Source organism: Triturus cristatus, chromosome 2_1 (assembly GCF_964204655.1).
Source record: "Triturus cristatus chromosome 2_1, aTriCri1.1, whole genome shotgun sequence".
In the NCBI taxonomy this organism is placed as follows: Eukaryota; Metazoa; Chordata; class Amphibia; order Caudata; family Salamandridae; genus Triturus; species Triturus cristatus.
Window position 1 is genome coordinate 871,372,447 of NC_140581.1, and position 27,449 is coordinate 871,399,895.

A 27,449-nucleotide genomic window follows, 5' to 3' on the forward strand; every position below is an offset into this window, starting at 1 on the left:
GGGGTGCAGTATTTTGGAACAGAGGTGCAGAGAGAAGCAAGAGCAGTGCAGAAATAACCAACAGAGGTGCAAAAAGAGGCAAGAGAGGTGCAGAAAGGGTGCAGAAAGAAGGAAGAGAACTGCAGAAAGAAGCAACAGAGGTACTGAAAGAGGCACGAAGGGTGCAGAAGAAGACAAGAGGTACAGAAAAAAGCAACAGAGGTACAGCAAGAGGCAAGAGTGGTGAATAAAGAGGGAAGAGAGGTGTAGAAAGAGGCAAGAGAGTTGCACAAAGAGGCAAGGGGTACAGAAACAGGCAACAAATGTACAGAAAGAAGCAAGTGAGGTATAGAAAGAGGCATGAGAGGTGCAGAAAGAGCCAAGAGAGGTACAGAAGGAGACAAGAGAACTGCAGAAAATGCAAGTGAGGTGATGAAGGAGGCAAAAAAACTGCAGAAAGAGGCAAGAGAGTTGTAGAAACAGGCAAAAGGGGTGCAGAAAGAGAGAACAGGTGGGCAGACTGAGGCAAGAGAGGTACAGAAAGAGAGAATAGGGTTGCAGAAAGAGGCAAGAGGGGTACGGAAAGAAGCAACAGAGGTGCTGAAAGAAACAAGAGAAGTACAGAAAGAGGCAAGTGAGGTGCAGAAAGAAGCAAGAGAGGTACAGAAAGAGGCAAAAGAGCTGCAGAAAGATGCAAGAGAGGTACAGAAACAAGCAAGAGAGGTACAGAAAGAGGTAAGAGAATTGCCGAAAGAAGAAACAGAGGTGTAGAAAGAAGCAAGAGAAGTGCACAAAGAAGCAAGTGAGGTGCAGAAAGAAAGGAACAGAGGTGCAAAAAGAGGGAAGAGGGGTGCAGAAGGAGGCAAAAGAATTGCAGAAGGAAGCAACAGAGGTGCAGAAAGATGCAAGAAAAGTGCAGAAAAAAGTAACAGATGTGCAGAAAGAGGCAACAGGGGTGCAGAAAGAGGGAAGAGGGGTAGAGAAAGAGGCAAGGGGGAGTAGAAAGAAGCAAGAGAGCTGTAGAATGAAACAAAAGAAGTGTAGAAAGAAGGAACAGAGGTGCAGAGAGAGGCAAGGAAGGTGCAGACAGAGGGAAAAGGGGTACAGAAAAAGGCAGAAGGGGTGCAGAAAGAAGAAAAAGAAGTACAGAAAGAAGCAACAGAGGTGCAGAAAGAGGGAAGAGGGGTGTAGAAAGGGGCAAGAGAGGTGCAGAAAGAAGGAACAGGGGTGCAGAAAAAGGCAAGAGGTGAGCAGAAAGAGGTAAGAGGGGTTCAGAAAGAGGCACAAGGGTTGCAGAAAGAAGGGACAGAGGTACAGAAAGAGGGATGAGGGTGGAAAAAGAGGCAAGCGAGGTGCAGAAAGAAGCAACAGAGATGCAAAAAGGGGGAACAGGGGTGAGAAAGTAGCGAAAGGAGTGTAGAAAGAAGCAAAAGAGGTACAGAAAGAAACAAAAGAAGAGCAGAAAGAAGGTATGGGGTGCAGAAAGATCCAAGAGGGGTGAAGAAAGACAGAAGAGAGGTACAAAAAGAAGCACAAGTGGTACAAAAAGAAGCAAAAGAGGTGCAGAAGGAAGCAAGAGTAGTGCAGAAAGATGCAACATAGGTGCAGAAAGAGGCAAGAGGGGTGTAAAAAGAGGGAAAAGGGGTACAACAACAAGCAAGAGAATTGCTGAAAGAAGCAACAGAGGTGTAGAAAGAAGCAAGAGAAGTGCAGAAAGAGGCAAGTGAAGTGCAGAAAGAGGCAAGAGAGGTGCAGAAATGACAAGAGAACTGCAGAAAGAGTCAAGATGGATGCAAAAAAAGGAAGAAGGGTGCAGAAAAGCAAGAGAGGTGCAGAAAAAAGCAAGAGTAGTGTAGAAAGATGCAACATAGGTGCAGAAAGAGGCAAGAGGGGTGCAAAAAGAGGGAAGAGGGGTACAGAAAGAGGTACAAGGGGTGCACAAAGAAGGAAGAGAGGTGCAGAAAGAAGCAACAGGGGTACAGAAAGAGGGAATGGGGTGGACAAAGAGACAAGAGAAGTGCAGAAAGAAGCAACAGACATGCAGAATGGGAGAAGAGGAGTCGAGAAAGAGGCAAGTGAGATGCACAAAGAAGTAAGAGAGGTGCAGAAAGAAACAAAAGAAGTGCAGAAAGAAGGAACAGATGTGCAGAAAGAGGCAGGAGGGGTGCACAGAAAGGGAAGAGGGGTGCAGAAAGAGGCAAGAGAGGTGCAGAAAGAGACAAGAGGGGTGCCCAAAGAAGCAAGTGAGGTGCAGAAAAAGGCATCAGAAGTGCAGAAAGAGGCAAACGATGTGCAGAAAGTAGAAGAGGTGTGCAGAGAGAGGCAAGAGAAGTGCAGAGAAAGTAAGAAAGGTGCAGAAAGAAGCAACAGAAATTGAGAAAGAGGCAAGAGAGGCGCAGAAAGAAGCAAGAGTGGCTTGCACACCATTAGTACCATTTTAACACCCAGATTTATCAATAAGTAACAGGTGACCATTCTAGGTTTACAAAGGACCTTCCACCACGCTGTAAAACTTGTCACTGCATTTTTGGTATCGTTTGAGCCGTTTGAGGTAGAAACAAGGCTTTTTTTGTTCAAATCTGCAGATTAGGCAGGAGATGATGGATTATGTGGCTAATGCGGAAAATGCATAATTGTGCGAAAGTCGTGGCAGCCAAACAGTTGCATAATTCCAGTGGCCCTGCTTATACCTCTGATTAGGTCCAGAAGTGCTCCTTAGTGATTCCTTCTTTTTTTGTCTCATTGAGTTCATAGTTTAGCTTCTATGGAAATGAGGAAGACTAAACCTGAGGTTGCTACTCCACAACTCAGACTACCATACCACATAATTGCTCTCCATAACACATCATCCCAATCTACATGATTCCTATACACTAAATGCCACATACTTTCTATCCACATAATTTCACTGCACCACATACCAAATAATTCCACTATATACAACCTACATCCACTCCGCGGAAGAAAAATTAATAAAACACTTTTGGATTTACAACGCTAATAGCTCTAACTCTTGCAAATGTGAGACCTATTACATTACAATTGCTTCTTTAACTGGTAGTCACGTTTGCAGAGTGGTGGAGAATGGGGGCTGGGCCTCAAACCAACGCTCAGGAATTCTGCTGTGTAGGTCTTACCAGGAGGGCTACTTGGCCACCAAAGTCCTTCAGGAGTAAAGTGGACTTCATCTCCCAACCAGTACTGTGCCAGGAGGTGCGTTTGCAGAGTGGTGGAGAAAGGTGAGCATGGCCTCCGAAGACCTCTTAGCAATCCCACAGTGTGGGATTTACTGGAGATAACAGGAGGGGTAGTTAGCCCCTAAGGTCAACCTTGGGGGCCAACTACACCTCCTATTACCTCCAGTAAGTCTCACACAGCAGGATTGCTAAATTCTCATAGCAGGCCATGCCCCCTTTCCCCACCACTCTGCAAACACACTTCCTGGCATGCTCCTGGATGGGGATTAAAGTCCCCTTCACTGCTGGGGGTCCTTAGAGGCAAACTACCCTACCTGATACCTCCAGTATGCCCCAGATAGTGGGATAACTGACAGGTAGACACAGGCCAAGCCTCCTTTCTCCACCACTCTGCACACACTCCTCCTGGCACGTTCTGGGTTGGGGAATTAAGTCCCCTTGAATCTTGAGGGTCCCTGGGGGCCAACTAGCCCACCAGGTACCTCCAGTAAGCCCCACACAGCTGCATTGCTGAGAGTGGTCCGAGGCGTGCCACCTTTTTACACCACTCTGCAAACGCGTCTTCTGGCGCACTGCTGCTCGGGGGATGAAGTCCACTTTAGTCCTGAGGTGCTCAGGACATAAGAGGACCTCATCGCCCTACCAGAAATGCGCCAAGAGGCGCATTTGCAGAGTGGTGTAAAAAGTGGCATGGCCTCAGACCACCTCTCGGTAATCCCACTGTGTGGGGCTTACTGGAGGTACCTGGTGGGCTACTTGGCCCCTATGGACCCTTAGCATTCAAGGGGACTTAATCCCCCAACCCAGAATGCGCCAGGAGGCGTGTTTGAAGAGTGGTGCAGGGATGGGGCGGGGCCTATGGCTAGCTGCCGGCTTTTCCTCTTTTTTGCATTTTTAGAAGGGGGCTGTGTGTCCCCCTTTGTTTTTAGCATTTTTTGGGCCCTTTTCTTTTTTTTTTTTTTATAAACAGGAAGGGGGCCGCACAGCCCCTCTCCCGAGGACAATTATGGCTCCTGGGACTCCATCCCCTGGGGCCTGGCCAGTCTTATTTTTTTTGTATTTTGTGGAGGGCCCCATGGCCCCCCTTCCGAGGTCGATTATGGCCCGGGGACCCCTTCCCCTGGGCCTGGCCATGCCATTTTTTTATAAGTATGTATAAGGGAGGGGGACTACGTGGCAGGAGCCCCCCACACTAATTTAAATTGTTGAAGCCCCGGGGAGGTAGCTTGGGGGGTCCCACAAGGCCCCCCCGCCCTGAAATTCAGTGGGCCCCAGGGAGGTGGTGGGCCCCAGGGTGGTGGGGGGGCAGGAAGGAGCTCCCCATGCATTTTAATAAAAAAGCCCTGGGGAGGTGGCGGTCCCCGGGGCTGTGGGGAAGCCGTGTGCCCCCCATGTATATTAAACTAAGCCCCAGGAAGTGGTGGTCCCCGGGGCTGCGGGGGCCCCCGTAGGCCCTTCTCACAACAAGGAAACATTGCCCCCGGGACCTGGCCCACCCGGAGGCTTAATTAAACTGTTTCTTTGGTCGGATTTGCGCACCCAGCACGAATTCAGGCGATTTTTTTTTTTTTTAAATGCTCCTTTTGGCCCTGGGGGTCCTTGTGGGACCCCCTACGCAGGCCTAGGGGATCAGGGTGTTTCTACCCTGCCCCCTTTTCTTGTTTTTTATCTTTTTTTTAACTGATTTCTTGTGACTCAGTTTTACCGAGTCACAAGATGGTTGCCAACACATTCTGGTTTGGAGTGTTGGCAGCCAATCAGAATTAAGCTTGTGCTCAGGAGGGTTTGCGAATCCTCCTTGGTGCTCAGATATCTACATTTTTATTTTTTGAATTTCTCAACAACTACTGAACGGATTTACACCATTTTTAAAAAAGGCATGCTTTCTGGACCAAGAACTACATTTTTGCCAAATTTGGTGTAATTCCATTCAGAAGTTCGGGCTGTAGCTTTGTCTAAAGTTCCTATGGAAATTAACACGGGGAAAACGTGTTTTGGGACCCTCCTTTTTTCTCGGCCCCCGCTTGACGAATTACCCCGAAACTTTTAAACAGGAGCTGAACTGAGTGAACCATTAGTTTGGAAAATTTCTTGAAGATTGAAGATTCGTCAAACGGCGCCAAAGATACTGGCAAAAGAAAAAACTCTTTTTGAATAGAAACAAGATCTTATAAATCTTACTTGACCTGCAGGTCTAGTGACTAGAATTTTCTACTCGACCGAACATCAATGCACTTGACCTACAAATTGCTTGCATACAAATTTTCTTTAAAACATTTGCAGGGCCATTGATCTATGACCATTAAGACATGATTGAATTTTTTAGCCTCATTACTATTCTCACTGAAATGTTTTTAAAGTTACGAGCACGGCCTTGGATAAACACTCTCAGCAGTACTCGGGTACACTACTGTACATTAAACATACTAGAGCGTGGCCCCGGATGAATACTCTTAGCAGTACTCGGGTTCAACGCTGTACCTTAACATACTAAATTACGGCCCCGGCGACTCAACATCCTGTCATTCTGGGCAAATCTCTTAATCTCCCCGTGCCTAACAAAAATGAGTGTGTCCTTGTGTACCATAACTGGTGCTCATGTTAAGCACTCCAATACCTTCGGGTCGAGTAAGCGCTATATAAATCTGCAAAAAAAGACATTATTAGCAGTACTCGGGTACACCGCTGTACCTTAAACATATTAGAATACGGCCCCAGATAAACACATGCTCAAGGGTCCCATGACCTCAGTGACATCGTCACTGTCACTCTATGGTGTGCTGCTTCATAGGCCTGCCTTCAAGACTGGAGGTGAACTTCAGAATTAATTGTGGTGTACAGGCCTTCAAGGTTAACCTACACTTGCCACTGCTAGGGTCCACCTGCTGGTGCTAAGACACCAGGGCTTTTAAGATCTTGTGGGGCCTTCTAAGGTTTAGCATGGGAATGTGCTCCCTCAGGAAGAGAAGTCTTGTGGACTGGTCATGAAGACTGAACCTGGTTCCCCAGTTCCAAATTCAGCAGCTCTGACCATAGTGCCACATCCTCTCCTCCACTGAACACCATACTGCCCCATTGAGAGAAACTTGCACTGCACTGATCCGCTATAAACACCTGGATGCGACTCAATTCAAATTACACACTAATTAGGAGCAATATGCTGCCTAAAAAAAAATTCTCTCAACCCCGAGGCTGCACTTGAAATTGAAAAATGTCGGAAAAAGCCGACGTATCCAGCAAGTGTTTTTCTTTTTTGGATCCATTTCACAAGGGAGCAAATAAACAAAAGGAAGAAAGAGAAGGTAATACGCGTTTCTTGAAGTATCGGTTTTACTAAATGAGCATGAGGCGACAGTAAGAGAGGGAAGAGAGAGAGGGAACAAAAAGGGGGTGGGGGCAGCTGCCAGCGGCAGGGGAACTAGACAATGTCTTTGTCTTCTTTGGACACGAAGGAAAAGACAGAGTCCTTTTCCTTCTCTGCCCGTTTCGCCCGTCACTTAGCAGGTTAATGTGTGTAGGTATTTGGCCGGCTGGCTGGGAATGAGGAGCTCACTCGCCAGGCCGGTCAAGTAGGCCTGAAAACTGTCTCGCCCTGAAAGAAATTGACTCGCATTTGCAAGCGGGCGAGTACATTTTTCGAGCCCTGTATATATATATATTCACTGAAAAAACAAAGATAAAAAACCAAAGGTGAAAATGTCAGTTAAAACATACTATTTTAAACAAACAAAACCGCAGATATTCACCAGTTATAGTCATTTCAAGTAACTTATAACTTGTGCCCTGCCATGCACAGTTTTCTTATCAATAAAAGTCATTTCAGATGTCATAGACTACAGTTAAGTGAAAATGTGAAGATTTCAGGGACAATGTAATGTCCCAAGGCCATGTACTGGCTGTGGGATGGGAGGCTGCACTCTGCCCTCCCCTTAAAGACTCACATTGCTCTGGGGATGGGGTCCTTGTGGCCTTATAATGGCTTGGGAAGGAGGGGGACACATGCCCCTTCACCCCAAAACAATAATAGTGCCTGGTCGTATGTTGTCCCCGGGCCATTATTAGAAATTTGACAAACCCCCAACCGCCCATGAGCCCCCTGGCCATGGCCGGAGACTGCCCCATTTTTTTTTTTTTACTCCAGCCCTAATTCTTGGCTCCTCTGCAGATCCAGGGTTCTGTAAAAAACAGTTTTTTGGCCGCAAGGTGGAGGGGTCGCCCTGGAATGCCTCCACCAGGCCAAGGGAATCAGGGTATGCATAAGTGCTGCAATCACAATCAGTTTTGAAGACATATGCAGGGCAGAACTGGTGTGTGTACAACCGCATGACACTGTTTCTCCAACTTCTTTCACAGCCAAATTTTAATTACGGAATAAATATGGTAGAATAACATTATATTAACTTTAAAATAATCTTGCCATGTTTATGGGAAATTTTAATTTCTCAATATGGGAAATGCTGTTCTTTCAGAAAACTTCATACTCAGTTTAATGCTACATACTTACGTTTTTAATATGTTACCTACTTTATGGTTTTAATTTCACCCCCCATTATAACAGGTCTGTAATGTTTTTCCACAACTCTTATTGTTATTGTTTTAGAATTTCAGAGTGTGTGAGAGAGCAAACTTATATTTTAATAAAGCTTGAACAATTGCATTTCATTATGTTAAAAATAACGTCAAAACATGTTCAAGGTTGAAGCTGTTATAGTATTACTTACAGTGTCAGTGTACTCACCTGAAAGAAAAAGAACCTAAGCTTGGCAAAGACCTAACATCTGATTTAGAGATGGGCAGTAAAGTAAAATTTCCTGACTCCCAGTGATTATGATTAATCCGCTGTTAACTTGAGTACCGCTGGTGGAATCACATCGTAGAATGGTGTCAGGTGGCAGGTTTCGACAGATTTTGGTGTTGTTTTAGAATATCATTGTCAGAATTTCATTTGGCATAAATATTGTGTCTTAAATATCATTTACAAACATATCGCTCCATTAAATATAAATAAAATATCAAAGATGCATAATGAACTGTAAACATAAAATGTATCTTTAATAGTAATTTGTGTTCAAACTTTATTGTATCTGATATTTTTAAACACCAAGAACCCAATTCACAAGATTTTGCTGCAATTTATGGGGTTGTTTAAAATTTGGTGAGTGACCCCATGTCCCTCCAGCATGTGAGTTTATAACCTCTGCCGACCTGGTGGATGGCCACCTCCAACATTTAGAGATTTGCCCCATGGTGGCCATGGCGGCTTCTGTGAAGACGCAAAGGGCCTGATTCTCAAAGGTGAATATAAACTTTACAGTAAGTTTACTCTTTTCAGTATTCACGAACTATGTGTGGAGTTTTACGACTCCGCACTCCTCATACTTATATTTGCATAGTTCTCCACACCCGTAGATTCCACAGTCAGAGCAGAGAACTCAGCATACATAAGTATAGGGAGTGCAGAGTAGTTTGTAAATTGGATTTTGTAGTACATTTTGTAGTATTACAAAACATACAACAAATTGCAGTTTGAGAATCAGGCCCAGAGTTAGCTGAGCAGCCACCATGTTTTATGCTACTGCTCTGCCTGAAATTCCAGAGTGAGCTAGGAGCACTTACAGAGTGAGACAAGAGTTCTATAAAAGTAACTAACAAATACTCTGAGCAAAATCTTTGTGAATAGAGGACATACAAAGCAGTGAATTGAGTATCAAGCACATTTTAATGCACATATATAGCTCCTTCTCTCGTAGATTTCCCTATATTGATCCTTCTATTTACAAATGCAGCTTTAAATTACTTACACAATGAAAGTACTATGCTTAGCTTATACACTAACCATGTTCAATTTAAATATGTTAGTAGGAGAGATCATGCAATGACCTGCTTTGCCTCAGGGAGCAGAGTTCTACTTCCACTGAGAGGAAGAAACACATATCCATGAGCAGAAGAACTGAGCATTTGAAATGAATGGAGTCATAATCAGTAAAAGCATGTCAAATAGTACTCAAATTAATTCAGTTAGACCTATTCAATATCAATGTAATGTAAGGTTTCAATAAAAGCATGCCTCATAGCATAAGCTGCTTGTTTGGAGATGAAGTCACACCCTTTTAGAGCAGCGTACTTGTTGTGCGGTGCATTTCTCAAATTCTGACAGCTATTTTACACATGTCCATACATGGTGCAAAAGATATGCTTCACCAAAATATTTGATTGCATATTACAATTGAAAAGAGTATCTTGAGTCCAATATGTGTATTTCTTTATCTAGAATTATCTTAGAAATGTATTTATAAATGACTTGCTTATCATATTTGAGAAAGTGCAACCTGTACCCTACTCTAAGTACAGAAAAGTAGCTGATTTAGAACTATAGGGAGAATATGGCTAAAATGTTTGCACTGAAATAAAATCACTTTGCACTGGTATTTTCATTCTAGCTTTGTGATCAGGAAACAGAAGCATCTACAGCTGAATTGCCTAATATGAAAATAATTACCTTGTCATTACATGGTATACATTTCTTCAAACTCCTAGCCCCACTGCTGTTTTGCCTCTCCTATATTGTTTCTTTCTAGTGCAGTTTGTGGTTAATTCGTAAACATGCTGTGTAGTAATGCAGTTGTTAAGTATGGGGGGATTTGGAGTTGTATTCATTTAGGGTATTCACAGGGAATACATTGACTGCTTTTAATTTGAGATATGGACTTGGTGGTATGGAGTGGAGGAGTAGAATAGGTATTGATTAAGGATTGCATGTGTTGGGGGAGTTGCTTTTAGTCACTTTGGCATTATATTTTTGTCTGTATTGCTTTATCAAATAAAACTTTAACCCCTTTGATGCGCATGACGGAGCGGTTCCGTCATGTGCATCGGTTGCGCTGTGCGGATGACGGAACCGCTCCGTCATGGCATCACCCGCGCACGAACCCTTCAGCACAGCACGGTAATCCGCGCCGCGCTAAAGGGGTTAATTGAAAAAAAGTTGCATTTATTTGGCTAATTAGCTACTTTTACTAATACTAAGAGTGCAAGTTCATGACGTTGACAAGATCGTTAAATTCACTTGCCATGACCCTGATAAGCCTCGAAATTCCAAATTTCGAGGAATGGAAATACAATTGTCCGTCTGGCAGGTCAAGGCTTTAGCAGATCAGGGTCATGTTGCTTCTCTATAATGTCCATGTGACACTGTTACTACAATGATTGTTGATGTGGTCACATTTATTTAATACCAAAGGGCAGATTCATTAAAGTTCAGGAAAATGTCATTGATTTTGTATGTATTGGTTATACTTACAAATGATGCAGCTAGAGTGTGTGTCAGTGTATTTAGGATCAACTTAGCCTTTTGTGAATCTGCGTATAAGCATGCATGTCCAACAAGATTCTTGGGGATACAGCCATGTGTGGACATCTCTAATTTAAGCTCTGCCTACACAGTTTTCTTGAGGTTTACTATTGAATATTTGGTGAATTTTTTATTTTGTAACTTCTTGAGAACTGTGGAACAATTTTCGCTTGAGGAATATGAAGTACACAAATCAAATTTTACTCATAAAAGGAGCCCAGGTGTGAATCGGAGCATCAGGGTGACTGGCAGTGAGATATCATGGAAAAGAAGTAACTTATAGAGATCTGTGGAATTAGTATTTAGTTGTCCATGTATTCAATACAGATCTAGCCACATTCCCCAATCAATAGAAACTCCATTGTAAGGTTCTAAGCTACAATCAGCTCTTTTTGTATGAATCCTGGAGTGACTAGATGCAGCATCAATAAATGGCCACTGGTAGAAGGACAGAAAGAGTTATTGTGCAGGAGTAAGTTTCATTTGAAAGGCACATTTGTAATTCATAAACTCATTTCAAAACACAAATGTTGAGATGAAAACACAAATATGAGAAGCAAAACACCACATTTTAGTGAGTGTTCTGTATTAGTTTTTTTCACTAGAGTGCTGTCTTAGAAACTATATGATTATGAGAAGCGTATAAATAAGCATTCTAGGCTCACCTTTCTCATAACTGTTCAAAATTAGTAATAATGTGTTGATATGGAATGAACCTCTATTATGCAAATGATTTCCAGGAAAATGTGGACATTTGTTTAGCTGATGTCTCTAGCTTTTGCCCAGATACTGTATTGCATAATTACGTATTCCTTTTTCCATTTGTTTCCCTACTATTTCTATTTGCTTTTAGGATCAAAACCACAATATTGCTATAAACATCAACAGAAAGACTAGAACCAGTTTTCACATTAGCACTAAAGTTCCACCAACCTCTTTTTAATGTTATAATGTGTCACCACAAAGTTAGACCAAAGACCAATAAACCATATTAATATACTCTCAAGATATATTAAAACATCCAAAAGTAAAACTAGAAGATGAAAGCCGCAATTTGTTTTATAGAATGAGAAACGTTATCCTTTTTCCAGCTAACTCTGTGCAGGGATGGAAATTGACCTGTCTGCAAAAGCATTACCATCCATAAGTGCCTCTTTAAAGTTTCTAAGAAGCAAGGCTTTTGTTATCTCAGACTCAAGATAATTACTAATATGGTATCTAGATTTTTGCACGGTTTGGCCATGTACCATATGTCCTTAGATAGATGCACTCACTTTGAGCCACTAAACAGGTGGTCACATTTAGTGTGCCTCCTGGAGCAATCTCTGAAGAATGGCACACAAAGCTGACTGCGACCTTACAGGCATGTCCCACACTCTGGGAGGTTGAATGACCTCCTTAAAAGGCAGACTGGACGGCCCCGGCTAACCTGCAGAAAAACTAACAGAGGCCATGCTGTCACTGTCTGTTTGAGTGCAGAACGCATGTTATATTATGCGGGGAGATCTGAAGTTCCCCAAACAGCTATCTGCATTTTTCGACCGCCCACATGTGGGATTGTAGGGGTTCATAAAACGTGAGAGGAATAAACTGCACTAAAAGACACAGTGTTGGGTAAACTATGTGTGTATGCTGTGCGCTGCTGCCTATAGTCTAAGAGCTAACATTGACTTAGCTCATGCTCCAAATTCAAAACATTTTCATTTAATGTGGCACATGACACTGGTTTGTATACCTGGCACACAGCAGCGAGGGATGACACTGGTGCTACCAGGGCCCCACACCCACCTTGTAATCTCGCCCCAGATGGTAAGCCACATGGGTAAGTTATGTAACAACAAAACAATGTCAATGGAGCTGTAAAACTCTCTACTCAAATTTTCAAACTGCAGGTCAATAAAATTTGCTGACTGAGACTTAATCGTGGGTGCACAGTTTGCCTCAAGAATTTGTAATAAGCAAAGTACCACAAAGTACCACAAAGTCAAATTATGCTGTGGGCACAGTGACTCTGAAACATACATGTAATATTGAGAGAAAGCATCCCAGCCTGCAAATGTTGTGTTTGAGGAGCTCAGCCACAATGCTTTTCAGGAGAAGCATCATACATAAATGCATTAAAAATGGCACAGTCCATTACTTAAGAGAGATTGCACACACTGTATTTATTCCAGAGAAATATCTAAAAGTTGTGTGACCCTCCCAGCACTACTTGTAACTCTCAATAGCTTCTGCTCTCACCTCACTTCCTGTTGCACCTCTTAGTCCTTCTTTCCTGAGCCATTTATTGCCTTTATGTACATGACCTTGTAGGATATTGCTAAGTCAAAATTAAGTACCTTCATGGAGGGATACAGAATCATAAAGGGCGTGCTTACGGTCTATCTGGTCAGCAAACACCTCCCCATAGATCATCCAGTAGGGCATGTAGAAGATGTTTTTAGCAAGCTTCCAGGACGGCTCTTCGTTTGGAAAAAGGATCGACTGCCGGGCAACACCGAAACTCATCAAAATTACCAACATGATGATCACAAAATACATCATGTCTATCATCTGAAGGTAAAAAGAAATATAAACCACGTTAGAGTGTGCTATTTAATAATAGTATTATGATCACATAAATCATTCTTATGATCGCAAAATAAAGGTATTCAAGATCAAGATTTAGAAACCAGACTACAATAGATTTTCAAACAACTAATGTACTTAAAAGAAATACACCTTTTGTTTAGGTCTTTCTACAAAAACAAACCTTTTGTTAATGTGCATAGAGGATTCTTTGGCAGCATCCTAGAGAACTATTACTCTCCCACCACATACTATTTGCTGTATGATGTATCATTCTCTCTTCTATGGGGTGCTTGAATTGAAATGCAGGCATGTTAGAACTGGCATCCATAGGGTGGTCTTTCTCCAGCCTTTTTGCCTTTTACCTCCTGTTTTGCTGACTATCTTTTTGTTGGCCTTAGGACTCTGAGCACTTTACCACTACTAAGCAGTGCTAAAGTGCATATGCTATGCTTCTTCCCTACAGATGTATGTGATTTGTGTATATCTGATTCATATATGTAATTTACATATAAGTCCCTTGTAAAGTGGTACCCCCTACACCCATGGTGTATGAGTGAAATGCTACTAGTGGGCTGCAGCACTGCTTGTGCCACCCACAGAAGTAGCCTTTCAAACCTGTCTCAGGCCTGCCATTGCAGTTCCTGTGTGTGCAGTTTTACTGCCACTTCAACTTGGCATTTAAAAATTCTTGCCAAGCCTTAAAATCCCCTTTTATTATGAGCCACACCTAAGGTAGGCCCTAAGTATCGCTAAGAGCAGGATGCTATATAAGTAAAAGGTAGGACATGTACTTTTATTTTTGACATGTCCCGGTAGTGACAAACAACACCTATTTCATTTTTCACTACTGTGAGGCCTACTCTTCTCATAGGTTAGCATTGGGAATTCCCTTATACCTTTTTAAATGGTAATTCCGGATAAGAAAGGAGTAGCTTTTTGATGTTTCATATATTTGGTATGGTATTGATAAATTCTACTTACTTGTGAGGTGGGATTTAACTTTACTATTTTAGAAATGTCACTTTTAGAAAGTGCTAAGCAAGAAAGTGGACATTTCTCTGCACTTACTGCTCTATGTGCCTGACAGTCTGTCTCCAATACATGTCTAGGTTGGGCTGGGTGACATTCCCTCTAGACAGGCACAACACAGGTCACTCAACTGCATTTGCATTCATCTGCATTCTGATGGGTCTTCCTAGGCTGGGAGGGGCTCGCCCTCCACCTGAAAGGTTGTGTTCTGCCCAACACAAGGTACTGATAATCCCATATCGGTAGACAGGACAGGGTTGAAAGGGATCCTTGGACAATTGAGAGAACTACTTTGACGCATCCTCATAAAGGTACTTTTGGGTACAAGTACTGAGTCTCTGACCCTCTAAAAACAGACACTTTTGGACCTGTATCCAGACATCGCTGACTTTATATGTGCACATTACCAGAAGGACTGCTGTGCTGCCAGGAGGGACTGCACTTAGCTAAATGATCTGCTTTGTTAGCCTGCTGTTTGTTGAGTGACAGGAGGGTCTGCCACTGTGCTACCTGCCTTGCTGTGCTGGCCTGCTGCCTGCTACCTCAGCATTGTACCAATGAGTGTTCTCCAATGACTTGTTAGCTTGCGCCCTGGTCCCTGTAGTTTCAGGGCCAACAAAGACTTTGCTTCCTGACTCTTTATTATTCTGCTGCAAGAGCTGTTCTCTGAGCCCTAGCGTGTCCCCAGCGCTCCTCTCTGCATCACAAAGGACTTTGCCACAAAGAAACAAGCACCACACATCACTGCCATACAGCGCTCTCTTTGTGTCTCACATATCCAGTTCAGTATCACACTCAGAATAAAAGCACCACCTTGGGCCCGAGCTGACACCACAGAATAGAGGGAAGCGTTTCCGGCATGGCCCCCTTGTTGTCATAACAACCATCACTGGAAGCGTCGCGTCTGCTGAGGCCGTGCTGCAGGCCACAGAGGAGACCAGCGGGACTTTATTAAACCTGCCATGACTGCTCGAGGGCAGCCCCGTCCAGCCTGATGCCGCACCGCTTTCCACACAGAAGGGTCCCTAGTGCACTGAGAGGTACTGTGACGGCCCAGCACCACATGTCAGCCCAATAATTTGTGCACCCCGGTCCTGAGAGACTTGTGGCTAATTCTTTGTTTGGGGGTACCTGGGAACCTGCCTGGCACAAGATGCATATCTGTTGATCCCTTGCCAGGATCCCTGTTCTTCCCCCCAGTCCAGCATGACCGCAAAGATAATTGCTCATAAGTGCTCTGCCGGCACTCTCCACGGAATGCTACCGTAATTACCCTAAGAGGAATGATCGTATTTCTGTCAGCATTGTGATTTTACATGCATACTTGGCAATGCTATAACTTGAAAAGTATACAACGCATTTTTAATATTTTGGTCTTATTTGCTCCTAATACAAACGCCTATTTTTTTATAAACCTGTGTGGAGACTTTTTGTGGTGTATTCAACCAGAGAATCCCATTTCTAATGAGGAGGGACTATTTTACATCTAAAAAGTGCATTCACTCTTCACACGTTCAATTCTTTAAGGTGCACATACACTCATTCGCTATTCAAAACAATCCTTTTCAGGAGTTGAATGAGAGCCTGACCTTAAGATAGTCAACTTATGATGTCGACTCAGATGAGTGAGATTGGGACTAAGTGGCTTCAAGATGATTGCTAGATCTTACATGACTTAAACTGGCTGTCTTCATTTTAGGCCATTCGATCTCCTACCAGTGCTAATTCATTTAACTTTAAAACGCACTATCATGTGACACCTGTGGTGCCCTGTGCATCTAGCAGTGATTCGTCTGCTGTCTCTAGGTGCTGCTCACACATTTAGCATGTCCCATAACTCCTTGTGATCCTGAAAACCACTAGAAATGGGGAGCCTGTCTGCACGATATACAGTGATTGCTATTCACAATGCTTTGTAAATGGTGCAATTCATAAATGTAAAAATACTTTGTAAATGAAGAAGCTGGGTTTGAAGATAGTGTGCAAGGGCATGGAGAGCCAATGGAGTTCCATCAGGATAGGGGTGATGTGAACATATTTCTTTCTGTTAGTCCCTAAAGAACATCTGCTAAGGCAACTTTTTCTCCTTTGCATACAATGGAATTACCCCTCAGTCAGTATTGTGTAGACTCTTTGAATCATTAACCACGGGTTCCTCTAACCAGTGCAATAGTCATGGATTGGTCCCCTCTCACTCCTGGGTTTTACTTTATGTGAGTTGCTCCTCTGTCACTTCTGAGGAAACTCCTCATATTTAAGATTATTGCCTGCATGCAGTTAATACTTGGGGGTTCCCCTCTATTTCTTATTAACAACATCTCCTTTTGCTGGTTTCTCCTGTGCATAGCAGTGTATTACTCTTCAGTGACCCTTGGGTGGATAGTATAGATCACCTTTTATGGCTGTGTGTGTCAGTGCATGTCTATAGGTTGCTCCTCTGCCAATGCTAAGTGGGCTCTCCTTTAGCATGACTTCCAGTAGCCAGTGCATGCCTACATGCTTCAGCATTCTTTTACTTCTTGGTGGGCTCCAAAGAGCATTTATCTTGGCTGTCTTTAGTACAGCTCATTCCTGAGGGTTCTTGCTTTGCAGCTGAAACGCAAACAAGAACCTGAACCTTTGCCCTTCTAGGACCGTGGGCTAGTACACATGCACAGCCATCTCTCACACTACTGCTAGAGATTGTCCCCCACTAATGCTCTCTCTTTTTTCCACACTTATGTCCCTTTTGATGTTGGAGTGCTTGCCCTGCATTCCATTTTGTCTATGTACCCAGTTGTCTACGGCCCCCACCTGACCTTATGCCAAATAAATTCTGATCATTTGTTTTGTAGGGCCTAATGTTTACATCATTTTGTGTCTTTTTCCTGATTCCTTTGTGATTCTCCCTTCCTCCTTTTGAGACTTGGTTGTTGTTGCAGATTTCTCAGTGTGAGCATGCGTTTGAACCTTGAATGGACAGACCTTTTTCCAACATGTGTACAAAAAATATAGGGACATATTTACAGGGGGATATCACCACCAGAATGTCACACTTAGCGGCGTTCTGGTGACGATATCCCCTCATTCTTAGTTACAAGGCACGTTAAGCCACTTAACGCGGCTTAACGCCGCCTTGTAAATAATGCCCCTGTTCTTGCTTCACTTAGCGTGAAAGGGGAGTGCAATCGGTATTGCAGTGGGCGTTCGGCCACAACATCTATTGCTTTTCGACACTGCCCCATATTTACAAGGCTGGGGCAGTGCCAAAAAAAGGCCAGGTAACACTCGGTCTTAGACTGGCGATACGAGGAGAAATTATTAATTACTACTCGATTTTTGTTTTTTCCATGTATTCTGCATTTTGCAGAACACATAGAAAGAGCAAATCGCCTTTAAGGATTGTTTATGTGCAGGAAGGTGTCCCTTCCTGCACACAAACCATCATCCCTGCAGAGCTGGCACCTTTACAACATGGCCCAGGGTGCCTGCACTGGCGCTAAGCAGCTTTATTAGCACCAGAACTAGGGGAAACACAGGGGTGCACTGCATTTTTAAAAATACAGCTCATCCCTGCATTTTAAAAATGTCAGCACGAGGTGTTACCAATTTTTGAGTAACACTACGCTCTGACATTTTGTTGTAAATATCGCCCATTGTGAGGGTTCCATGATGGAATATCGTTAACATAAATATCGTCAAAAATAAATATCGTCACTAAAATATCGCTTACATTAATATCGTCATCCTATACTTAAACAAGGATTCACACAAATATCGATTTTTTTTTATCGACAACCCTAATATCGTTCACACTAATATCGACAACATAAATATCGACTACTACATGATCGACTTTATTTTAAATAACATGACCTTAGACATATATATCGACTACACTAACATCGACGACCTATCTGCTTATAGAAATATACAAAAAATATCGTCTTTTTATTACCAACTCGATATGCACTATTCTTTTATTTTACACACTTTTTTTAACTATTTTACTTTACAAAACTATTCACACATATAATTATTTAACGGTTTTCTAATTCAAAATAACGTTCTCGACCAATGATTTTGAAATTTCACTAATTGAACCAATCAAAAGCTACCATTAATTAACTCACTAATATAAAAACAATTATACACTTAACGTAATTTACCATTTTTGGGCCAAACTTGGAGAAAAACGGTTACCTTGCTGAGAGAAGAAAATACAAACCTACGACTACAACTACAAAACGTCATACTACACTTGAAGTAAGTAAAATCCCATTGCTTTTTTCATTCGAACTTAGCATAAAGTAGATAAACTCCCTAAATTAAAAAGTGTTCTTCTTTAGAGTGAAAAAAGAACATGTTGAACTGATCAACAACGACCAGAAACTTACATGTAAAAACATTTATTAACTACCTTATCCATGTCTACTTAGATAGCTGACTAAAATTATTTAAACTTGCTAAGTAAATGTACAATTTACTTCATATATTAACAACTACTATCATCCAAATACTATAAGTAACACAATGATTAGAAAAAAAAAATGAATGCTGCGCTAGGTTGCTGTCCAGTAGCACAGGCGCAAAGGAGGATAGTTCAGTTAATCCATGAATGTATAGGCAGCATACGTGGCAACTGCTTCCAACAAAAAATCGTTTGCAGGGCCACTAAAAGTCTCAGCCATCCAATTAATTAAAGAAAAGTAACATACGTGTTCTTCAACCATCGGAGCCTCTAGCACAATCAGAGGGCAACCGGAATGTTCCTCTAAATAGCTCATAGCCAAGAAGTCGTAGGCAGCCGTTGATATGTCCCAATTACCCAGGATACCATGCGCCGCACCACAAGCCATAATCCGGACACCAGAACAGGCCAACTCGTGAGACACTAAGGGCCTCATCAGTCGATCGAAATCCGGCACCGGAGACACCGTGTTGGTCAAGCACAAATCCAGAGGCCATTCAAAGGGACAATCCAGGCAGTGAAATACAGGTTGCACGCAGGTGAAGTAGGAATACCTGAAGGATAATCCATATGCCAGACTTAAAGTCGCCAATGGCAGAGTACCATAAAAGTCAAGCATCCTATCACGAAGAAGATGCAGACGGGACAGGTGCTCGTGTGGCACAGAAACAGCAGCCATTCCGTAGTATGAAAAGTAAAAGCAGCACACCTGCCACCAGCGCCAGAAGCAGCGGAACACCTCCAAACATGCTCGAGAAAATCGAATGAAAAAATGCCGGAATCACACCAAAAATAAGAGGTCACGAGGCCTGAGCCTACAAGTTTAAAAAAATGAGCCAGGCCGGTCGTGGACGAGGCATTGAAAATAGTTAGGATCAAAGCTCCGAAATGTAGGGGGAGGTCAGTATTCAAAACCGCCTGTACCTCAGTGCGCGTATTAGCAACGTGAAGGACAAATGTTTCACGAGAGGAAGTCAATGACACCTCTTTTTGGGACAATACAGCTCTTATTCTGCTCTACTTGTTGAACTCTGCTTTCAAGGTTGGAATCGAAGGCCAGATGGAAACATCCACCCGCCCGTGCGGGGGTGAAAAAAGAACATTATTGCAGCAGACAACCCTCTCCGATACAGTTACTATATATGGGATTCCCACTAACATCCCGCAGCAAGCTTCATTATTCAAAATTAAATAACTACTGTTTGCAAGCAGCGTCAAAGAAGGTGTAATCACAGGCACTGGGACACCTCGTAGGACGCAGGCCAAAATCGGGGCTTGTACATTGCATGCACCGTGTAATTGAATGTGCCTACATACCAAGGAATGATCTGGTGTCGTGGTACATTCCTCACCCTTCAGATAACCCTCAGTTCCGTCCCTAGTACATCTATACGTAAAGGGGAGGGACCAAACCTCATGTATGAAAGCGGTGCCCAGCTGTTCATATCTACCCAGAGCATAATGTTTCATACAAGACGTAAACTTAAGAAGTGCGAACGGTAGAGTTATCAACCCGTATATAAGCCACGTGACTGAATTGATTTCCGCCACAGAGAAAGGTAACGGTTCTAATTTTTCAATATGTAATAATGAATATGTAGCATCTTTCATGGACATAAATAGCTGCTTATCAGTAATGTTAAAAGGAATGAATAACGATGTAGTGCTCAAATAGTCCCAAGGGACCCTCCCTGCCTTTAACGTCTGCAATGTCCATGCAAACTGCATAACAGAACGCAACTGGTTTTGACCATTATATAACACAGACATATCATCATGCACAATATCAACAACTGACGAAACAATATTATCTAATGTATAAATTCTGGAAGAGAGAGTGCTAATGCTGTTATCTATAACGGCTAAAACCTTTTCCATGTTTGCTTGGTCAATAGCTCTCAATCTTGAAGCCGCCTCAATTTGCGAAAATTTCCACACTTCGTTGTAAATAGCATACGCCCACCTTTTGGTTCTGCCACCCACAGGACCTTTAACAAAATAATTCAAATCTATTTTGTCATGTAACTTCGATAAATGAACTTTGACAGATGCTAAGGTGGAATGTCGCAGCCAGGATTGACATAACTTTCCCACAGAATATGTAGTTACAGTATGTGACGACTCAAACCGAGGGTCTACGCGTTCCAGAGGACTAAATACCCTTTTGATCAAAATTAAATTGCAAACTCAAGGAAAGTTCTGGATAGTAAACCATAATAAATTACTATTCTAACTCCAATCCAACATAAGTCAGGGAAAGTGCTGGATAGTAAACCATAATAAATTACTATTCTAACTCCAAACATAACATAACTCAGGGAAAGTGCTGGATAGTAAACCATAATAAATTACTAATCTAACTCCAATCCAACATAAATCAGGGAAAGTTCTGGATAGTAAACCATAATAAATTACTATTCTAACTCCAATCCAACATAAGTCAGGGAAAGTGCTGGATAGTAAACCATAATAAATTACTATTCTAACTCCAAACATAACATAAGTCAGGGAAAGTGCTGGATAGTAAACCATAATAAATTACTATTCTAACTCCAATCCAACATAAATCAGGGAAAGTGCTGGATAGTAAACCATAATAAATGACTATTCTAACTCCAATCCAACATAAGTCATGGAAACTGCTGGATGTAAACCATAATAAATTACTATTCTAACTCCAAACATAACATAACTCAGGGAAAGTGCTGGATAGTAAACCATAACAAATTACTATTCTAACTCCAATCCAACATAAGTCAGGGAAAGTGCTGGATAGTAAACCATAATAAATTACTATTCTAACTCCAAACATAACATAACTCAGGGAAAGTGCTGGATAGTAAACCATAATAAATTACTATTCTAACTCCAATCCAACAGGAAATGTGCAGGTTAGTAAACAAAATACATTTTTCTATCTAAATTTTTTTTTAGACCCTATTCCCCTATAATACCAAAATAACGCTTCTTCACTATTAATTTAATATTTTTTATTAATATTAAAAAATAAATTTCATGTAAAAATTTTAATTTCGATGTTAAATTTTGATTTCATGATACATTTCTAATTTATTAATATTTTATACAATTTTTAAAGACTACATTTTTAAATTACTACCCACCCTAATCCCCTATAATACCAAAAACCCGCTCCTAAAATTTTTATTTGAAATTTTTAAATTTAATTACAAATTTACATTATTTTCTAATTTGTTTATATTTTATAATAATTTACTATTCTAACTCCAATCCAACATAAGTCAGGAAATGTGCAGGTTAGTAAACAATATACATTTTTCTATCTAAATTATTTTTTAGACCCTATTCCCCTATAATACCAAAATAACGCTTCTTCAATATTAATGTAATATTTTTTATTAATATTAAAAAATAAATTTCGTGTAAAATTTTAAATTTCGAGGTTAAAATTTGATTTCATTATAAATTTCTAATTTATTAATATTTTATACAATTTTTAAACACTACATTTTTAAATTACTACCCAACCTAATCCCCTATAATACCAAAAATCCGCTCCTAAAATTTTTATTTGAAATTATAAAATGTAATTACAAATTTAATTTCGTGAAGAATTCGAAATTTCAAATTAAAATTTGGATGTCTTAAATATTTTCTAATTTGTTTATATTTTATAAATTTTTTAAAAACCTAATTTTAAATTACTACCCACCCTTATCCCCTATAATACCAATAACCCGCTACTAAAAATTTAACAATTCTTTTGTAGAAAATATTTTTTAACACATATTATTACTAGTAGGAGTTTTGTAAGTTTTTTAAAAACATAATACATATTTTTTTATAAATGTTATAACAACTTATATTTTTCTGTCGATATTATATGAAACGACATTTTGTTCAACGATATTCTGTTCATCGATATTTTTTTATGACGATATTTTTGTCATTCTCACGAAACGATATTTTTTAAAAAGATATTTTCTATTACGATATTTTTCACAGTCGATATTCTTACCACGATATTAATGCTAGTCGATATTTTCCCTTCGATATTCTATCTTTATACCCATTGTGAGGTAACCAAGTAAGAGAATAAGGCCTGTAAAACCTCAGTTTTACTGCCATAGTTGGGTAGATTGCTCTCTCTCTAAATGTCTGTAGTCTGTTCCATACATTTCTTTCTTTCTTGCCCTGACTATACCTGTCAGCCCACCTCCCTTCAATATACGGAGAGGTGGCTACAGAGAGACAATTGCCCATGCCCACATGTTAATATACATTGTTTATTTTATTTCATTTTATTACATTTTCCATCTGCCAAAGAAGCAATCACAAAATGTGCAATAGTTATTGCATCTCGTAAATTGCCCATTGTGACTGTGGGCCCGATTCACAGAACTAATTTAGGACAAAATCCTAAACTTACTACCATTTTGGTATTCACAGAAGGCACTTACTCATTTTGGTATTCACAGAAGGCACTTACTCATTTCGGTATTCACAGAAGTGAGGAGTCCTAACTTTAGGACTTCTAAATGCCTTCTGTGAATACCGAAAGTCTTAAAGTTACGTTTTTTCTCAGTTTAGCAGTAGTAAAGTTAGGAGTCCTAAAGTTAGGAGTCCTAACTTTACTACTCCTAAACTGAGAAAAATCCTAACTTCAAGACTTTCTGTATTCACAGAAGGCAATTAGGAGTCCTAAAGTTAGGACTACTAACTTCTGTGAATACCGAAATGAGTAAGTGCCTTTTGTGAATACCAAAACTCTGATAGTATGTGACTGGGCTGTAGGACAGTAGCACTGGCACTGTTCTATTTTCTACAAAGTTCTCTCAAACCGAGTGTTAACTTCTTCCTTTGGGATTGTAAAGGTGCAACAACTGTATTTGTAAGTAAAACTTAATGCCACTGAAGCCCAGTTCTTGGTAGCTATAGCTATCAGTTATTCCAAAACTGTAAACGAGAAGATTGATACAGTAGAATATCACTGTCACTTTACCTTCCCCTGGACAGTGTGTAAGCAAAAGAGCCTGATGATTGCACTAGTCAAAAATGGCCGAGCTGTTTTCATAGCAATGTCCTGATTTGATTGGCTTGCCAAGTGGAACAGCAACAGAGTAAAACAAGTGCTCAAGGAGAGAGGATTCGGGACACCAATAGAAAGAGTCTTGTGTTGGGGTTAATACCCTATCAACTATTAAATTCCTAATGACAATGACTAATCCTGTACTACTAGTGCCACTATGCAGATTTGTGATTCTCAGTTATTAATTTTGAGGCAAACGCCCTTTTAGTTTAGCAATCATTTATTTTAAATCAAATATTCTTACCGAGCAAGGTCGATGGAAACAACCTAATTCTTTTCACACATAAAAATAATTTGCATTGAACGGTGAGCCACTGAATGCTTACTGAGGTGACCTGAAAACCTTGGTTAAGCAACACATTATTGATTAGACGCTTTCAATTCTGCACATAAAGTGAGTGAATCAGAGATGTTGAGTGCAACCAACATAATTTTGCAGGGATCTATCAAACAAGTAAGATTGACTCTTCGGAGAGTTTTTCAAGGGATGCATTCTTCTTTCGTTTGCTCCAGGTTAACTGAACCGAATTCTGGAAGAGACAACAAGAACAGGGAAACATATCTCACCATCTTCCCAATCATCATGACATATGGGCCCAGGTACTTGTTCACTCCAAAGATGTCCAGCAGTCGAATGTACCAGTAAATGATGTTGACGCAGTACACAACTCGACCGTAGCTGCTGAGTGGCTGCTCCTGCAGGCGAAGCACCATTCCAAAGGCAAAGAGGAGGATGGAGACCAGGTCAGTGACATTCCAGTACTCCTGGAGCCACACCTTCACCTTCTGCAGCAGCTTTCCAGGCTCTGACATCAAAATCTACAACAGAGACCAGACACTTATTTAATTCTGTAACATGCAGAGCGAGAGAGGAGTTGGGAGTAATGTGGAGAAAGAGAGTAGATGAAGGGGTAATGGAAGGAATAGAGACAGGGAGAGAAAGAGGGAGAAACATCATCTGTTCAGAAAGTGAGATGGGACAGGTTGATTTTGGAGATTTGCAGAAACTTGTCTTCTTTAAGAGTTGTTGGGAGGATGTTTCACAACGTTGACCTGTGAATCCGGGTCTGGTTGAAGTAAGGTTATATATGTTTATGGCTTTATTTATTAGACAGTACCCTGCATTTACTGTAGATTAAATTGGGAACCAACGAAGATTGAACTACTGATGCGAGTTGTTGAACCCTGACAGATAACCTAGTCCTGTTTCTTTTTTTGGCCCCTACATGAAAGCAGGATGATTAGCATTTCATTATGATACTGCTGTAGGAGGGGGTTATGGAATGTGGAGTCCTTGTCTTTTAGATGCCAGGAAGAGACCCAGATGAATGGTTGATCAGTCGGACGGGCTTGGTGGAACTCTTCTGAGCAGTGAAATGAAGTTGGCCTTTGCCTAAAATGCCCACCACTGAATTGATCTCTAGAGCATGACGACTTGGAGACTAAGTGAATGCGATAGGACCATGGGGGTGTGAGGGGCAGACATGCACCACAGAGACACAGTAGTGTAGAGCTGTATGCAACTCTCAATGGAGTCATTCACTTGGTCACCCATTGGGCTACTTACTTTCCACCCTTAATGCTGTCACTAAACACATACAACCTTCAATACTACTTGACAGATCTCCAAAGACACGGCTATAATGGGAATGTTTACTAAATTATATAATCACAGACCTCACTAGGCTATCATAAAAAGATCCCACAGGCAATCAATTCATGCAGCAAATACATTGTGCTGCAAGAATTAGCACCTATCGCTTCAAACCTGCTTCTAATGCTAGCTCTGAAAATGCAAATGGTCCAGGGAGAAAATAAAAGCATTTCAGGTGGATAGAATGAGATAATATTTAAAGAGCCAGCAGGTCCATAAAAATAGCAAAATGACAATCAAGAGTCTGCTGGATGAAAGTAGGAGGGAGAACAAGCAGAGAGGATCCCTAACAAAGCAGGCTGTTGTGGCCTATTGGACAGAGGGCAAGAACCGTTACTCTGTTGAGCAAAAGCTCAAATGTTCCATAAAACAACGAGAGCCACAAAAGAAAGTCTTGGAAGAAGGGGTGCAGTAATTACAAATGCTTACACTTGAAGAGAGCAGGCATAATGAACTGCAGCCACAGAAGGTCAAATGTCCCTTGTGAAAACGTTTCTGAACATGCATTCCAAAGTTTGCTAACTTATTCTACAGGAAAAATATGCAAATACAAATGCAGAGGAAACATGGTGGAAATGTTAGCCTCCTTCTAGGTCCTTATGGCCTACTCTTTGGTCGTGTCCAGTTTCCCATACATTGGGCCTAATTAACAACAATGGTTGTAAATTCACTAACATAGATTTATGCCTTTGTTTTGAGCACATTTCTGACTTTTGAGAATTCACAACGAATTCCACAAATTTTTTAAAGAATAGCACTTTTCATGGAATAATCACATACATATTTTTGCTCAAACATATGAAGAAATGCTATGGTAATGTGAATTTGCACTTTGTAACTAAACCCATCAATTTTGGCATTGTTTCCTTCCAGTTCCCACCTTGTAAATGGATGTACTCCTACTCTTGACTGGAGAACATTTCTGACAGTTCCCAGTGTTGATGTGTGTCTGTCAAAAGATTGTGAATAACCCAAAAATGTTAGTATTTTGGGGTTGACCTATTTAGCTTACTTGTATTAGCTGATTTGCTTGCATGGACAATTATGACATATCCTTCTGTGCGAGTTAATCCATTGGCAGGTGCAAATTCATGCTTTGTGAATTCAGTGGATTTGCAGTTTTTAATAGCAACATCTGAATCGATAAGTGGAACTTAGATGCTTAAATACCTTTGAGAATAGTTTTACACAAGAATCTTTTGAGAGACAATATATATTTTTTGAGATGCAACTGATGGAGCGGGTGAAACAAAATTTTGTATACCTCCCCATTCTGCATGTTCATACTAATTAGAATAATCTATTAATTACAATAAGTATTCATGTGTTTGTTTGCTATCTAATCAACCCTACTAATGTGTTAATTACACGTGGGATTTGCATTTGCATGGCTAAAATAATTTGTAAACTAATATACGTATGCATGCTAACACTAGAAAAATAGAATATTACATGGTATATGTTGCTTTTGTGATGTAATTGTAAGTTGCACCAGATGACATCATTGGGTGAGTATAAAACGCTTTAAATGTCGCCAATATGCTAGATAATTACACACACATAAGGGAATTAGTGAGGGTTAAACATTTTATTCGTTCTTTCCATGTTTTAATTTCTTTTTGTGTTTGTTTTGCTTAAGTTGACCAATTTGGCCTATGACAAAATGGCCTATACATATACCATTCCACGAGGTTTCCGACAAAGTGCGCATGCTCCAGGCTCCTGAACAAGTGGCCTCAAAATGACCTACACAGACTGTACCAGAACAAGGTTGTGACTGGACTACTGCCAAGAGCTTTAACAATGGACAATCTTAACAAAACTGGATGGATCATGTCTGACAGTGTGACATCATAGACTATGGGAAACCGAAACAGATGATCTTAACCATCCAATCAGAAGTGCCTAAAACTGACTTTTGCTACATTTTGTCATTACATTTATTATAAAAAGATGGTAGAATAGTGAGTTGTGCGGACCTTTTTCTTTTTCCTGACATTATGCTGACGGAGAGGACGGTGACACTGCAGGACAGCTGTTTCCCTGAATCTTTGACAGACTAAATTGCTGCCCATTTTCCTGATGAACTGAAGAATCTTAGACTGATGGGCATTGATTGATGCGGGCACGTCTATGGTCCAGACCCAATC

At 41.0% G+C, this 27,449-nt stretch overlaps 1 protein-coding gene across 1 annotated transcript in view; it reads right to left on the reverse strand.

Annotated features, from left to right (window-relative positions):
- Positions 1-27,449, reverse strand: part of TRPM3 (transient receptor potential cation channel subfamily M member 3) — a 1,363,437-nt gene that overhangs the window by 44,034 nt on the left and 1,291,954 nt on the right. Inside the window, exons 20-21 of the mRNA XM_085633017.1 lie at positions 24,213-24,464; positions 12,906-13,080 (exon numbers count right to left, since the gene is read on the reverse strand). Of these exons, the coding sequence (XP_085489143.1) occupies positions 12,906-13,080; positions 24,213-24,464 (427 nt within the window). The remainder of the gene's footprint in view (positions 1-12,905; positions 13,081-24,212; positions 24,465-27,449) is intronic.